We start from the raw sequence: 17,315 nt of genomic DNA on the forward strand, positions 1-17,315 counted from the left end.
ATTACCTTTTTTCCCAACTTCAATGTTTCTTTGTCAACATCTGTTTTATGTAAAAAGTTTTTTTAGATACATTATTTTTTTTTAAATGTCTCTGTTCATCTCACTTCCATTTTATTTCTGCAAAATGAGATTGAGATGAGATGAGAATGTTATTGGCCTTCATCACCAGTCTGTCTTTGTAAATGTGTTCAATGCTGCAACAGAAACACAACAAGAAAATAAAATGAAAGTTTAAAAAAACATCGTGCAGGTGAGATTAACAAAACGGGTATTTTGGCGACTGTAATGTTATCAGTGTTGTAAGTTAGCAGTAGACTTAATTAACCCGAACCAGGGTGAGTTATGAAAAGTACTGTGTCTGCCCGGTTCAGCTCCAAGATTTTCTCGCATTGCACAGAGCTGTGAAGGAATCATCTCCGAAAATTAAGTTATTTTCTGCCTTTGTTTAGAAGTGGTGAATGTACAGCTACAGCTCACAGCACAGCAACTTAACACTATATAGTGTCTGGCTTTTTGTTTGTCAGCGAAATAATAGACACTGAAAAGCGTAGCGCCTTTTTGTTGCCAACCTTATTCCACACAACAGTCGCAATGTTCCTTTCAGCTATCCGCTCGTGCTCCAGGAAAGTGAAGAAAAGTTAGTTTGGTATATCCTGCAATCATGTAGCTAACGTTGGAAGCAGGAAAAGAGTCAACACCCCCAAACACGGACACATTTATTAGATAGGTGTGAATTAAGTTCATATTCCATGCTTTTAACATGCAACAGATATGTATATTTTGTAGGGTAAAGAAACGCTCAACTCACAATTCGAATTTACAATTTGAAGTTCACGTTACTATTTTCTCAGACTTTTTTTTTAACAGAATGAGCTGCAGACAAATTACTGAAAAAATATTCCTTCATTTATACACACTTTGAAAAACAACAGATGTGTGCGCTTATAAAAAAAAGTGCAACAGAAAACTGAAATTGTATTTTATCTTAAATAACAAAAATGAAATCAAAAGTTAATAATTAGAATTCTAAAACAAACCCCACATCAAAATAACCAAATAAATAGAAAAACAATCTCTCCAAATAAAAACAAAACTAAGAACACGTAGAGACGTCTGAAGTCAAATCAATCTTGTTACAATCTTTAATGGTAAAAAATTTCAATTAATGAGGTTTTTTAACATTAATATGAGTTCCCCCAGCCTGCCTATGGTCCCCCAGTGGCTAGAAATGGTGATAGGTGTAAACCGAGCCCTGGGTATCCTGCTCTGCCTTTGAGAAAATGAAAGCTCAGATGGGCCGATCTGGAATCTTCTCCTTATGACCTCATAAGGGGAAAGGTTACCTCCCCTTTCTCTGCTTTGCCCGCCCAGAGAATTTGGCCCACCCATGAGAGAGAGACATCATGGCTTTCAAACGAGGGAAGCAGTTGGTCAAGACCACAGCCCCACCCTCCACCTTGCCCCCCCTCTCTCCTCCTCAATAGCTACAGACACAGAAATGGCACATCCTAAGGAAAGCTCATTGTGGTACTGGCTCTAGTGGCTGTAATATTGCCTATTCTAAGGCCTATATAAAAGAGACTTCAGATACAGTATTAGGGGACCACTAAGGCCTATATAAAAGAGACTTCAGATGCAGTATTAGGGGACCACTAAGGTCTATATAAAAGAGACTTCAGATACAGTATTAGGGGACCACTAAGGCCTATATAGAAGAGACTTCAGATACAGTATTAGGGGACCACTAAGGTCTATATAAAAGAGACTTCAGATACAGTATTAGGGGACCACTAAGGTCTATATAAAAGAGACTTCAGATACAGTATTAGGGGACCACTAAGGTCTATATAAAAGAGACTTCAGATACAGTATTAGGGGACCACTGAGGCCTATATAAAAGAGACTTCAGATACAGTGTTAGGGGACCACTGAGGCCTATATAAAAGCATCCAAAGAGCACCATGTCATAGGACCTTTAAACATTTATATTGATTTGTAACCTCTTCACGATGCATCTTTACATCCCTAATACTTAGCTTTTATCTTCCCATATACCATTCTGTTTAGGATATCTCACATTCCTACATGTTAGTCTGACTTTACTTGTGCTGCATCCAGAAGCTGTTTGCTACTAAAAAGTCACATTTCCCCACAAGTGAATGACAGGTAATCCGTCTCTCCGTTTGTACTGCCACACATCACTAATTCCCCGCCTTGCCGCCATGTTTCAGGGGCGACGTAGACGTGTCGGCGGTGTGCCAGTACCAGATCAGTGACGTGAAGAAGGTGTTTGAAGGATCCTACAAAGAGTACAGGGAGGCATCTCAAAGGTGGGGGCGCTACACCGGTGCTGTCCCCGTCCCGCGGCCTGGATCGGTAAGAAACTGAGAGCCCTGGACTAGCACCTACAGGATGATGTATGATGGTTGGTAAAAATGCAAATGTTTCCAGGCAACTTTAGGAAGCAAGAAAAGAGAGTATTGTTCTAAAATGTGGGGGGGTTGTACACCTTTTTTTTCTTTTTTTTTGTCACCTGCTGCACCACAAAAGGAGAGATACGTGGGCAGAGGAGGGATAATGAGAGAGGGAGGGAGGGAAGTAGAAATTGGTGGTGTGGGATACTGTAGCGATGGAGGTGGAAAAGAGCAAAAGCTGGCATGACACAAAAAGCTAAGAACGTAATGATCCAGGACGAAAGGAAGGGAAGCAGAGGAAGGGGTGTGATGGCAGGCGGAGGTAAAAGCCAGAGTGAAAGAAAGATGGAGAAAGGGAGGGAGGGAGTCATCTCAAAGCCAACTAGCCATGCCAACCTGTGCCAGCTGCAGCTAACGAGTTTTCCTCCTCTACCTCTTTCTCCTTCTTGGCCCTGTCACTCTTCCCTTCGTCCTTTCCTCCATTCCTTTCCTTGCTCTGTTCCCCCCCGTGTCTCCGTCCTCTGTCCGTGCTGCAGTGTATAACTAACTCAGACAGGGAGAACGGCTACAACAGCTCTCTGCAGCTGCCTGATGCCACGCTCAACTTTGCCAAGAAGCACCCGCTGATGGAGGACAAAGCTCTGGCTCGCCCCCTGCTGCTCACCAAGGGTGTCAACTTCACACGGCTGGCGGTGGACCGGGTTAGCTCCCTGGACCAGCGGGCGTACAACATGCTCTTCATCGGCACAGGTACAAACTACTATTAAAAAGGCGCCATCGGTCGTTCAGGCTGTTGTCATGAAGATGTGACTTTTTTTTTTTTTGCTGTACGCACCACAGTGACTGCTGCTGAAGGTCGGGTGGAAGGGGTGGGTCATAAAACACAGCCAGTCAAGCCAGGGAGCAAAGTCTGCGTCCCGGGGGCGGGGGGGTTGCATGTACCTTGGCAGTGTTTTAGTCAAGACCACAATCTTTTTCCTTAATTTAACTAGTTGTTTTGGAGCCTAAACTTAACTGTCGTCGCCGCATAACGCTCACTTATTGTTGCCTAAACTTAACCGTAAACAGAGTGGCGTCCCGATGGTTAGCACTGTGGCCTCACACCAAGAAGGTTCTGGGTTCGAATCCAGGTCGTGTTTGCTCCGGTTTCCCCCACCATCAAAAAACCATGTACTAGGTACTAAGTTCTCCAGTCAGTGCCCTTGATCAAGGCACTGGCTCAGATCTAGAGACGCTGTAAATGGCTGCCCACTACTCCCATGAGGGATGGGTTAAATGCAGAGAATGAATTTCGCTATGTGTATGTGACAATAAAGTACCTCTACCTTTAATGTAGGCCGTTCCCAGTGCCCTGTATCCGGCTCAAAGCCCCCTATTCTCGCATAACTCAACTGCCTACTGCCTCTGATACGACAAGTTCTGTAGCCGGCGCCACATACGTTTTTGTACTATATAATAAGGACCCATTCATGAGAACACGCTGGGTCAACGTAGCTGAAAAATATTAGCATTGGGATCTGCCTTAGAAAAAGCAATGATTTCAGTGTTACACATTACGATAGTTTAGCCTGTTTACAGTGTTTTGCAGTTTTTACTGTACATAAGTGAGCACCCTTACATTTCCTTCAGAAAGTTTAGCCTTTTCTAGTAGCATATCAAGTTTAATTTGGAACACATTAACAGCAGCCTACTACAATACAATGCAGGCCAAGAGAACACCACACTCGCCAGCTTTAAAAGTGACAATAGTTTTGAAGTGGCGTGATGACCTGTCCTAAGGACACAGATTATTAACACGTTTTCCTCAGATGGCAAGTGCAAACAGAAAAATAGGCTATAAGCAGTGCAAACAGACATTCAAAACGTAGCCTACTCACCTCAATGAAACGCCAAAATGAAAGTGCAAGAATAGAAAAGATCCAACATCTGTGTGTCCCTGATCAACTGACAGTTACTCGCTGTCGCTGCCGTCCTCATTTACTATCCTCGTTTTGCACTCCTGGTTACCGTTCAAGAAAATGTCCGCTACATGTCCGCTGCCTCACCGCCTTGCACTGCACTGTCTTACAGTAAGTCACACAGAACATCTACCACTTGTTTACCCACACATGTAATTACATGCATATCTGGTAAATTGCCACCACAGATGAGCTAATATTGGACAAGAATGTGCCACGCCAAATAATTTGATGGTCGAATATTCTATAGTCTATGCTGTGAAACCGTAGTGTGTGTGTGTGTGTGTGTGTGTGTGCGTGTCAGTATTTGTTGAAGATACGAGAGCTTACAGGCCATGGCAGCAGACAGGTACGGTGGCACAAAACAACATGCCATCTGGCCAGCCTTCAGCTGGGTTTCAATTAAGCACTTGATTTGCATGCTGAGATCCATCTTCGTGCATCAAACGAAGCGTCTACGTGCGGGCGGCTTAATTAATATCTCCAGTCAGCAGCCATCAGGCCCCATATGCAGGTGTCCTGTTTTGGCACAGATGTGAAATCAGCCGGCCCTCCCACAGCCTTAATCTTAAATAACACTGACCTGACAGTGGATTCCAGGGAATGTGAATTTGAATGCAGCCCATCTCATGAATGGAGAGAGACTCGGCTACTTACCATTCCGATCACTGCAGCGGCAGAGTGACTGTGGCAACTGACAGTGCGACAACAGCGGACTCGGGGCTTCTCTTGCTGGCAAGCGGGGAGGCCGACCCCAGACGCACACACGCACACACACACACACACATACACACACACACACATGGACGCACATACACACACATGGGGTAACACGCTCACAAATTGGTATACACAAAACACACAGAGATACACACACTCACACTTCCTGAGCCAAGTGCAGTCATCCCCGCTTGTCGTGCTTCACAGCACAAACTCAACATGGCCCTTGGCAGACGTGCGCTCATAGTGCCAATTGGGCTTTGGGCTTGATTAGCTATTAGCTGCAGCATAGCGACAGCTGATGTGAAAAAAAAGAGGAATCGGAGCGCTTGTCGAGACTGAAGAAAAAACCAGGCTGCAGGATTCAGGGATTAGCCGACACTGGTCCCTGGCGCCGCGAGAGGCGAGTGTGATGATATGCCTGCTGCTCGCTATGCCCGTGTGTGTGTGTGTGTGTGTGTGTATGTGTGTGTGTGTGTGTGTGTGTGTGTGTGTCTGTGTGTGTGTGCGTGTGTACGCAATATATCGTTTTTTTTTATCAGCGGGCGCAATAAACGCATCGCGAAAGGCTGCAACACATGGTGTAAGACAAGATTTTTTTTTGTGTTAGCTGAAAGAACATGTCACCAGGAAAACTGCACTTTATAATGTAACTGTCATTCTTTTTTCAGTGGTGCCTTTTATATTCCATGCATTGTTCAATTTGTTCAGTGAAAGAATGTTGGAAACAATGTCATTTTGTTTTAAATTCAACAAGCAATTTGTTGCATTTTAGCAGAATACTGAGAGCAACAGAACAGAGTACACTAACAGCTGATTATTTATCGCAAGTAATATTGTTATCGCGACATTCAACAACGTCATCTCCAGGGCTCAAAATTAGCACCAGCCACCAGCCAAATGCTGGTAAAAATATGGAAATGGCTGGTTGATTTTCCTTCACTCACCAGCCAAAAAAGTAATGTTAAACTATTGGGTGGATGGTCAAATTTGACCATTCACTAGCCATTTGGCTTGTGGACAAAAAAAGTTCATTTTGCAACCTTGGTTATCGCATATTTTCCTCATATTGTGCAGCCCTATAGTGTGTACATGTATTTCCCTCAAGCTTCCCGTTTGGCTACCGGGGGTTAGCTTTTCATATTATCTGTGACAGTCTCCTAATCGAGAGGACCACACAAGAAAGCACATGTCAGCACAGAACACTATTCCATACACACACACACACACACACACACACACACACACACACACATCAAGGTCACCCCATCAGCTGTGCCAGAAACACCTTTCATCACAGGGGATCTAAACTCGTTCACAATGCCCTACATGAAAGCAGCGCAGGATCTTCTCTTCCTCCTCCTCCTCCTCCTCCAGCATCAGCTCCCCACACACCCCGTCTCCAAATGTCTACAAAAATTACCTTTACCTAGGGTCTCACTGTAAAAAGCCAGGAACAGCATCTCGGCTCTTTAAAATGTACCTTTAGATTAGTTTCTCGCTGAGCTGGACTCGGGGTTCTGGCTGGAGAAGTTGTTTTCCTTTTTCATTTTCTGTCTTTCTCAGTTGCTGAGTATCATGACATTTCAGGGCAGCTGGCGTTAAAGTTCCACAAAGTGAAGTCGATGAAAGTTGCAGACAACTTGATGACGACTGTAGCTACGCACATTCGTAAAGCGGACCTTTTTCTTACGACAGCACTTTCTTCTTGTTTTTAATTCTACCTTTTTTTTTTCAGCTTGCGTTTCAATATTTAATTCACTTGTTATGGCATCAAAGGAGTGCGTTTGTATAATGTAATATGTCGACATTAATATTTTAATGGATGTCTGTGCAATCACAGGTGTGCGTTTGTGGATGTATGAGTACATCGTTAATATTTAAGTAAAATACTGTGCATTATTCACAGGTGTTTGTTTGCAGAGCATTGCTATTTAAATTGACTGGTATGCAGTCACAGGTGTATGGGTAAATTTATGATATGAATCACATATTTATTATTCAAATGAACTCATGTGCAGTCACAGGTGTGTGTGCGAATATTTTTTAATACCATATCAAAGATATTTAAATGAGCCATCCTGCTCAGCAAGTGTGTGTTCATTGGTTATTTTCTGTCAGGACTCAGCCGAGTCCTGAAGCTATCTTGCTTGAAAATACATGTTTTTTTATGCATGCCGTGAAAAATTGAAGATGAAGAAAGTCTATTCTATTGGGGGGGGGGGGGACAACTTGAATTGAAAGTTTGACTCAACAAAAGTGAAGTGAGCTGAATCCTCTCTCCCTCTCCCGTGTGCTGCAGCGGAGGGTTGGCTGCAGCGAGTGGTGATCCTGGGCTCCGAGGCCCACGTCATAGAGGAGATCCAGCTGTTCGAGGTCGCCCAGCCAGTGGACAGCCTGACCATCTCGCACTCCAAGGTACGGACAAGGGCAAAGGATGTCTCTCGCACTCTCGGTTATTTCAAGGAACTTGTATTTTCCAGGGGAACTGCAGCAGTTGCACTACACTTTTACATTTGTGAGCTTTGTCAAGTCTGAGAAAATATCCCTCCCCCGATGATTTCACCAGGGTTAGCTTTGATGATGCACGCTTTTAATGGAAAGCCTGGAATACAAACTGAGGGCATGGAGTTAGAAAATGTGGGCGTTCACACCACAGGGGTCTCACGAAAAAGATGCATCTGATGCTTTTGAAGCTCGACCCAAACTAGTAACAAACATCAGGATTCAAGATTCAAGGTTTGTTTATTTGTCGGGAGGGAGGGAGATTTGTCTTGGACAAAAGGCTGCCAAATAAAAATACAAATACAAAAGACACAAGGCATAAGTACATACAATACAGTGTGCAACACAAGTGCAAACAATACATTGACATTCCAGCCCTCCTCGTGCCTTATGGCCTGAGATTAGGAGATTTACTGATATGGGGATGAATGAGTTTTTATACCTGTTGAGGTATCTTTTATGTTTATGAAATCTCAAAGGCGGGGGGATAATCTAGACATCAGGGCTCCCCTGTGGTTTAGCGGTTAAGATGTCGACAGTGAGCTGCATCTTACATCCCTGGTCCAACCTCAACTGGGGACCTTTGTTGCCCATCTCTCTCCCTTATTTCATCTCTCTCTACTATCGCTATCTGATTAAGGCATAAAATAATTAAAAGATGACAGTGGCAGAGAGGCAAGACGTGATAATCGTTTGAATATGGGGAGGGCGTTCACAGTGTTGCAGTTGGTTTTAGTATAATAGTTGTGCAAAATATGTTAAGCTTGAGAGAGAAGTTCAAATCCTGCTTACTTTCTTACCTCCACACAGCTGACTAATCACAGCTTAAAGTGGCTATGTGTAACTTTCAGTTTGTGTTGATTCTCGCGGCCGCTTTGGACAAAAGCGGTAGTGTTTTTACCACACCTGCTGTTGTAAAGGTCTTTTCTTTACGGTGCTGTATTACCCACAGTAGATTACTGAGTTAGCGTTACCGGGAGGTCATATAGTCACGATGAATATGTTGCTCTGACAGAAAATCATTCATTTACAATAAGAGAATACGTTACAGATGCATCATTGCATTTCAAGAGTTGCATACGGTAACTTAACCTATCTTAGATGTATCGTGAGCAAAACCGGGAATCACTGTCACTGTGTCACGAGTCAAAGCCATAAGAGACAACGTAGTAATAATAACTTAGATTTATATAGCGCATTTCATGAAACCCACGGACGCTTTACACAAGTACAGGAGGACAAGTGAAAGGAAAATAGTAAGCCAACACAAACACGGAGTAAAAGCAATAAAACCTCTGTGCTAAATGGAAGGGGGTCTACTGACGTACAACCACATCGCGCATTGTAAAGTTATTTTATGAATGAAATAGACATATTAGTATATTAATAGCGATGTTGTCTGTCACTTTCCCTTTTAGCTTTTAGTTGTTCTTCGTTTAATTCCATTAGTTATGTGATGGCCCTGCCCCAGTATCAGCCATAACTACAGCAGATAACTTCTAAAATAAAATAAAAAACACAATTAGGCCTATATAAAGAAATTTCCTGCTACCCTTTACCTGGCTCAAAAGGCTGGATACTACCACAGGATGTCCGGTGTTACAAAGAAATCTGTGACCCGTCAGAATGTGCTACTGTAGCGCAGTCTACCTGCCCCAAATCATTCTGTGACTGCGCGGGAAAAATTGAACCTATAAAACTGTATAAAAATTGCGTTCTTTTCACTGTTAGTCTCGTTTGCCGTTACAGGTCATTTAAGACTATTGTATGAAAAACAGACAACATTTCAAACATTAAAAATGTACATATAGTCACTTTAAAGTGGCTACGATTGATCGCAGTAGGTTTCGGAAAGCTATAGAAATTGTTGGATGCAGTGTGGCCGGGTTGGCTCGATTGGTAGAGCAGGCGCACGTATATACTCCTCGATGCAGGGGCCGTGGGTTCGACTCTGACCTGCGGCCCTTTGCTGCATGTCATCCCCCCCCTCTCTCTCCCCTTTCATGTCTTCATCTATCCTATGTAAAAAATAAAGGCCAAAAAAATAATCTTAAAAAAAGAAATTGTCGGATGCAGCCCTTGAGTTCTGATTTTTTGGGGTGAAGGGGTTCGAATCACTGCAGGACCCTTTTAACATACATCACTTCCATTTAGTTTAGTAAACCCAGTCTGATATTAAACATGACATACATATTAAAATGCATGAAGTCTTGTGTTGGCATTTCAGTTGAGTCATCTCTGGATACATTTTTGTTAAGAACATGTCAACAGACCAGATTCAATACAACAAACAAAAGGGATTCCAATTTTTTTTTAATCATCAGAGCTTCCAGCTGCTCCCACTCAGTATAGATAGGCACCGTCCTTGCCTCCTAGATATATTGCTTTCCGTCTTTTTGAGAAATAAGACATCTTAATGGTCTCTCAGGGGGAAAAAGTTCCTCAAAGTGTCTTTGTTGTTTTGGCACAACTAGCATGGTTCTGTTCTTCCTCTGATCATATCCCTCGAAAACTAGAGATTTGGGGCTCCATTAGCTTGCTGTTGCATCACTTCTTCATTGGTTTTTTCGATGATAACAGTACGACTTTGTCATCTGCTGATCTGTTAATACCCTTTATGCCAGCAGACACGTACAATCATAGATCCACTGACAACAGCGAGGCAGTCAGCAGATGTTTTTTATTTTTATTTTTTTTATCAACACTGCCCTTTTTCAGATCAAGTGTCGCTTCACGAATCCAAAACCCTCTACACAAATAACAGTAATTACAATCCTTCACCCCTGCGGGGGGGGGAGTTGAACCTCTGCCCCTGTTGTTTTCTCAACGTCCCTGTCCTGTCACCTGATGCGCGTGTGTCGACACCGGCCGTGTCCGCCGATCGATGCCGTTTTGACGGGGCGTCCCCCCCCCCTGCCCCGAAGCCCGCTGCTTATCTCATTAATGCCGGCTTAGCCGCGAACAGACATTTTATAACAGCTTCTTCTTTTTTTTCTCCCAAAAAAAGAGCGCAATCCAGATTGGATTGGAAGAGGGTCAGGGCGGTGAATGTTATTGTAATTGAGAGTGATTATCCCATTATCTCCTATAAGCCCTGACAGAGTCACTCTCCCTCTCTCTGTCTCTCTCTCTCTCTGTTTACCTTTCTCGTGTTTCTCCCTCTCTGGTTTGTGTCTCTCCATGATGGCTGGATCTGTTCTTTGTCTTCCTCTCTCCTCCTCCTCTTCCTCCTCCTCCTTCTTCTCCTTCTCTCTGTAGAAGTACTTGTACATCGGCTCTCGTTCGGAGGTTCTCCAGCTTCCCCTGGCCAACTGCAGCCGCTATCAGTCTCAGCCAGACTGTCTGCTCGCCCGCGACCCCTACTGCGCCTGGGACAGCGAGGGGCGGGCCTGCGTTCGCATCGACCTGCACCGCGGGTGAGACCAGCACCTATGCTAAGCACCCACTTATTCATACTTTGAACCAGAGATTACTCAACGGGGTCGTCAGATTTCCTGCAGGAGAGCCAACCAAATTATTGTTCATTATTTTATTAACTTATATCAAACATATTATTAGCAAATATGAATCAGAAGAAAAAAAAACCTTGATGATATACTAACTGGCCTATAGGTAAGGTAGTCACAAAGGTAGCCTTCCCCAGATAATGTTAATCCCAAAGGAGTCACTGTTCCAGATGTATGTTTAACATTAAAACAATATTCATAATATGTATATATATATAAAACCATGCCAACTGTTATTATTTTACAGATTGCACGTACACATGCAATTGAATGCATTCCATTTGTTTGTTCTTGTCACCATTGTGACTGATAAATAATGCATTTCATTTGTTCGTTCTGTGGAATGGGGGTAAATATGTTTTTATGTTAAATATGTTTTTATGTTAAATATGTTTTTATGTTAAATATGTTTTTATGTTAAATATGTTTTTATGTTAAATATGTTTAGGTTAATTTGCTCTCACTCACACACATACACACACACACACACACTTATACACACTTACACACACCCATATGAATGTGCACGTACAGAAATGCACACACAAACGCACACGTGTGCATGCACAAACACCCACGATATGTAGCTACACTCCCCATATATATTCACACATATTTTATTGTTGCAGCCATTCATTTAAAATAAAACTGTTGTTGTGGAATATCACTTGGAGTACCCTTAGTTACAACTTACCCTAGTATGTGTTACAACCTACCCCAGTAGTGGGGTAGGTTGTAACAAAGGACCACCTTGTATTTGTCATCATCTCACAAAATCTGTGATATAGTTGAAGAAATTTAAATTGTTGCCATTTGTAGTAGACAAATGTGGGTACTTTGCCTAAAAGTTTCAGACATGTAGCTAAAGAAAAAGAAGATAATTTTAGGTGCTGAAGAGAAACCATACCCAGTCTCCCCTACTCGGTGTGACCATTATTAATCTTCCGCTCTGCTTTCTGCCCTTTCCCCTCCAGGTCCACCTCGTCCCTGTCACAGGACCTCATGCTGGAAAGGTTCAGCCGGGGGAAAGCCAAGTTTGATAAGCCCGTCTCCATCCCCAGCCCTGGTGAGTACGGCCCCTTGTGGGAATGGACTGTCAGTGCGGGAGCAAGTCAGTAGCAAGGAAAGGGAAAGGGAAAGGACTTGGTTGGACCAAGTGAATACATTCGGAGTGAGCTGAATAAATTGAATTAAGCAGAAGAGAGCTGGCTGCTGTAGAATATCAATTGGATTTATTATGGATGACACTTAACCACCTCTCCTTTCTGCTCTTCCCTCCACCTCCTCCTCCAACTCTCCTCCTTTTCCTCTTGCAGAGCACTCCCGTCTGAGGAACGTGACAGTGGTGGTGGGGTCCGACATGGTGCTGCCTTGCCAGCTGGTCTCCAACCTGGCTCAGCCCTATTGGGTTCTCAACGAACGTGAGCTCCAGCTGGGTGACCCCGAAGCAGGAGTGCCACGCTTCGACCGCACCCTCAAAGCCCTCGTCGTCCCCCAAGCGGGCCAGATGCAAGCGGGCCGCTACATCTGCTACTCTGAGGAGCAGGGGGTGAAGTTTCAGACAGAGCGATACCAGGTGGCCGTGGTAGCCAGCGCTCCGGTCTTCATGGAGGCCCGGGCTCCAGACAGCAGCATGGGGCTCTTCTGGGTGCTGGTCATCACCCTGGGAGCGGCATGCCTGCTGCTCCTTGTGGCGGCTCTCTACCTGCGCAGGAGGCTGAAGCTGGCCCTGGGAAAGGGAGCCGACATGAAGCCTCTAGAGAGCACCCTGGTCTACCCAATCACCCTGCCCAAGGAGCCGCCCACCTTTGTGCCCAGCAAGATGCCCAGCGACGAGGACCGCTTCTGGGAGACGGGCGCCAACTACTACTACTCGGACGGCTCGCTGAAGATCGTTCCCGGCCACGCCCTGGGGCCCAGCAGCGTCAGCAGCACGGCGTCGCCCAGCGCGATTCCCGGCCAGCCCATCCACTCCCCCAGCCGTCTCAGCCTCACCAACATCCGAGGCTCCGGTAGCAACGGCTACATCCGCCTCAACCTGAGCACAGCAGGGGAGGAGAGGGCTAGCGGGGCTGGCGCTGGGGGCGGCGGGCTGGGAGGCCTGGGCGTGGGCGGGAACGACTACTCCAGCCCCTTCAAGGAAGAGCTGAGACGCACGCTGCAGCAGAGAAGCGTGCTGCCCGACGCCAACCCCGAGGAGTCGTCGGTCTAGGCCTGTCCTCCTCCGTCTCCCTTTCCCCGAGTTGGAAAAACAAAACAACCGACCTACCTCCCTCCTTTTGAGGACGCCTGCTTTCTCTCTCTCTCCCTCTCTCTTTCGGTGACACGCTGTCAATTCCCCCATACTCTCTCTCGCTCTGCCAATGCCTGTTTGGCTCACTGTTGACATTTATAGCACCAAGCATGTTAAATATACACACTCACCAACATGCACTCGTATAATAATTATGTTCTGGGCAACATGCAGTCATGGTCGTGGCTTTTTCTGCTTCTACTGTGCAATCGCCATTCATGTAAATTGTGTATTTAAAAAACGGCTGAACGCAGGGGAGAACACCTCAAGCATGGAAATCAAACAAATGGCGTTACATGTTGTCTGAAGGGTACATTTCTTTTACGTTGAGTGGACCAAGAGGCTCTTGACCGCCTGTGCTGAAACCAGTTGACGAGCGGCAAGCGCAACGGACTGGAAATGTTGAACTGAACTGCTGTCCTTCTGTCCCTTTGGGACTTTTTTTTTTTCAGCTTATTGCACTTAAAAACTGGAAGCGCGTCTTCCCTTTTTTTGTATTTGTGAGCCAAGAGTGTGAGAGCGGTATAAAGAGACTAATTAATCACGAAGCAAGACGACAATCACGTCCCCGTAGCAGGAGCTCTGCGAGGGACAGAGAGGAGGGGAGAGAGAGCGAGAGAAAAAAAGAGAGAGGAAATTAAATGGAAAAATGAAGTGATTTGAAGTAAAAGACGCAAGGGGGTTTTTTGAACGAAGGACAATCTCTCAAGACTTTCTCTGCTCAATTTGTATTTAATTTTTTATTTTTTTCACGTGGTATTTACCCCCGGAGGACGTCCTTGATCCCTTCTACTTTCATTCGTTGTGATGGTTGGTTTGAATTAAGACATTTCTTGTTGTTCTTTTTCTACGTCTTACCGACTGCAGCAGTGTTCAAAGCGGTTATCAAGTGACTAATGGCTCCCCTCCGTGAATGACAATGCGAGGGCAAGCGCTTGCATCCAAACGCACCTTCGAGTCCAATATACTACAAGTGCACTCCACGCAACATTTATTAGTGTCTAAGTGTGTGACAGATATGGGTTTTGGCTGAGCCCTTTTGGATGTTTGTTCATCTCTGCAGAAAGAAAAGGCCATTTGCATTCAGCTCTTAGCAGCCGAACAATAACTGGCACACTTAATTCCAAATTGAAGCTGACATGAAGACATTAGGCATGGAGAATGTAGTTGAACCCTCACTGTTGCGACCGCTGTGGATGTCTCAATAAGTGCTTTATGTCGTATGTGTATGGTGAGGGTGGGAACTTGCGCTGCCAAGCAGGAAACTACCCCTCCCACACACACACACACACACACACTCACACTCACACCCCCAGAAACCCCTCCCTCTTTACCGATTCCCAGAGACTGACCTGGGGCTACTGTGGACTTATACAGAGGAAGAGCACTGTAAAACACACCGACACAAAAAAGAACACACACTCACACACAGTGTTAACGGAAGAATGGACATACAGACAGATTTCTGCCGCGCTGACAAACTGCTGGCTCCAGGCGGAAAGCAGCCGTAAACCAGTGAAAGGTATTGTTCCATTTCATTTAATTCATGCAAACAGATTTAAGCAAAGTTCTAACCTTTTAACGATTTCCAATTTAGCTTTTTTGGCTGCTCATCGTAGTGTTAAGAATTATTCAGTTAATTTATCTGGCTTATCTGGCTGCCCCTTTGCTCAACTTATTACTAAAACATTTTGGGAAATACACTTATTTGCATTTCTTGCTGAAAGTTAGATTAGAAGATGAATACCACTTTCATATCTGTCTATTAAATACATAGTTACAACCATGAGGTGATTAGTTGAACCAGCATCAAAACGGAAAGCAGGGGGAAACAGCAAGTCTGGCTGTCTACAAAGGTAAAATAATTAACAAAATAATAACGTCACTAAATAACACACTAACTGATGGGTAAAAACCCCCAAAAAATGGGTTTTTGAACAGATTAAAGCAATCATCTTGAAGATTTTCATTTAAACAAATGTCTGTTAAAGGTACAATATGTAACATTTCTGCTTTAAAATGTCTAAAAACGACCATACCTATGTTTTTTATGAGTTGTGTTCTTACACTATCCCAAATGTTTCTACCAAATGTCAAACCCAGAGAAATCTGTTATTTTATTTTCAGACACGGGACGTTTCCTTTAGTCGTCCATCAGTGGCGTCCTATAACCTTTCACTGTCTAGTTACTCTAACTTCCGTCAGAACACTGGCACCAAGATGATACGTTCAGGAGTAATTGTAAATCATACAATGTCACAGAAAAAAAATTCTTGTAACTGTAATACTGCTTTTTTGCAATACAGCATAATTTTGTGATTAATAACATCCCACTTTTTATCACAGTAATACAACAGAGACCTTATTTATTTTGAAAGTTCAATATCGATACCAGCTTAACGTTACTACAATGTGCTGGTTGACAAGTAGCTAACGTTGATGCTAATGCTTTGTGGGTAACATTATGAGGTTAACACGCTAATATCGTTATTTTTAGTATGACTGTTTTGACCACAGTTAACAGGACTGGGCTAACCCATGAATAACTTCAATAGTAACGTTAACGTTAGCTGTATAGATAGACGATTAATCTAATGCTAATTTAGCCAGCTAGCACACCCCAGTCTGTCTGCCTCACTCCCCCGGCGCAGAGAGACTCAGTCGGGATGACAGCTGACAACAGCCCCAGGACATATAGCTAACTAGTTACCGTTAGCCCCCAGTCAGCTATCAGCCACCCGGAAGTGTATGTAAATAACACTTGCCTGCTGGCTTCTGCAAGTGTTATTTACATAAACTTCTGGTGTACTTACAAACTTTACAATCCATCGTTTTATGAGAGCATAACCTATTTGTACTACTGTAGACGTTTGGTATCATTTCGGGCATTATTAGTGGGGTAATATTAAGAGACACTTCAGATCCATTACCCCCTGCGCTAAGCTATTCAGCTGATAACGCTACTCTAGCTAACTCTCCCAATGTTCGACCCAGGTGAAAAAAGCTTCTGGGGGGGTGTTTGGCTCGAGGTCATGGTGCAAAGGACCCTAGGGTGAAATTACTCCAAACCATCACTTTAATTAAGGAGAAATTAGGATCACATAATACAGTGTGGGTATCATCCCAACTTCTTAAGTTCCTGTCTTCCTGAAGGTGTATTTAAACTCATGCTGCAGAGACGAAGCCAGGAGTGGTGGGACTGCGTTGTGAATAGCTTCACAGACACGCGGCTTATTCAAAACCGTCAGTTTTTAATTTGTCTGTCCGTATCTGGGGCTAACTCCCGCCGCCACATAATTGTGACAAATGTCGGTGTAGATTGTCGTAAAAATCCGCCTTGGTTGTTCACACTGCGGCCGCATTGAAAAAAATCTGACCTGAGTCTGATTCAGGACTACATATGGAAGTGGTCTTAATCTTGATCTTAGCAAGATTTGAGTCTTCACTCTACTTCTGAAGAAGTCTGATCTGGTCACTTGACCCCAAAAAAAAAAATCTGATTTTGGCCACTTTTGCCTGCAGTCTGAACGTAGCCATGTGACACGTTTTCCATCCATCCCCCTTTTCCAAAGGTGTACTGTTTTTGCCTCTTTTTTTTCTGCTAGCGTTGCAAGTAAATGTCCCACAGGCGACACTCTTTGGATGTCTTGTAAAGTGAGATCTAAGAGCACACCTGCAGCCCACTATTGTGTATAGGTACTGCCAAAGAGAACAAAACAGATCTTCGAGACTTTAAGGCTGGTTACACACTGGATGCGTCGCGCGAGCGTGTCAGCTGCGTGGCGTGTCCGTTTATATTTTGGCTCCCATGTTAACAGGTTAGAGCTTACACACTGCCTGTGTGACACATGCATCTCAGAAAACGCGTGCCTGCTAGAAATAGAACCAACGCCTATTTTTCACGAGACACGCAAGCGTG

General features: G+C 44.2%; 1 protein-coding gene across 4 annotated transcripts in view; it reads left to right on the top strand.

Moving 5' to 3' along the window:
- The window catches only part of sema4c (sema domain, immunoglobulin domain (Ig), transmembrane domain (TM) and short cytoplasmic domain, (semaphorin) 4C), a 128,980-nt gene that overhangs the window by 108,810 nt on the left and 2,855 nt on the right, over positions 1-17,315 (top strand). For all 4 annotated transcript variants that reach the window (XM_039803237.1, XM_039803238.1, XM_039803239.1 and 1 more), the window contains 6 exons: positions 2,232-2,376; positions 2,951-3,164; positions 7,395-7,510; positions 10,856-11,013; positions 12,078-12,169; positions 12,420-14,918. In XM_039803237.1, coding sequence (XP_039659171.1) covers positions 2,232-2,376; positions 2,951-3,164; positions 7,395-7,510; positions 10,856-11,013; positions 12,078-12,169; positions 12,420-13,315 — 1,621 coding nt within the window. In that variant the 3' untranslated portion in view covers positions 13,316-14,918. The remainder of the gene's footprint in view (positions 1-2,231; positions 2,377-2,950; positions 3,165-7,394; positions 7,511-10,855; positions 11,014-12,077; positions 12,170-12,419; positions 14,919-17,315) is intronic.

The sequence above is a fragment of the Perca fluviatilis genome, chromosome 6 (genome assembly GCF_010015445.1).
Source record: "Perca fluviatilis chromosome 6, GENO_Pfluv_1.0, whole genome shotgun sequence".
Taxonomy (NCBI): Eukaryota; Metazoa; Chordata; class Actinopteri; order Perciformes; family Percidae; genus Perca; species Perca fluviatilis.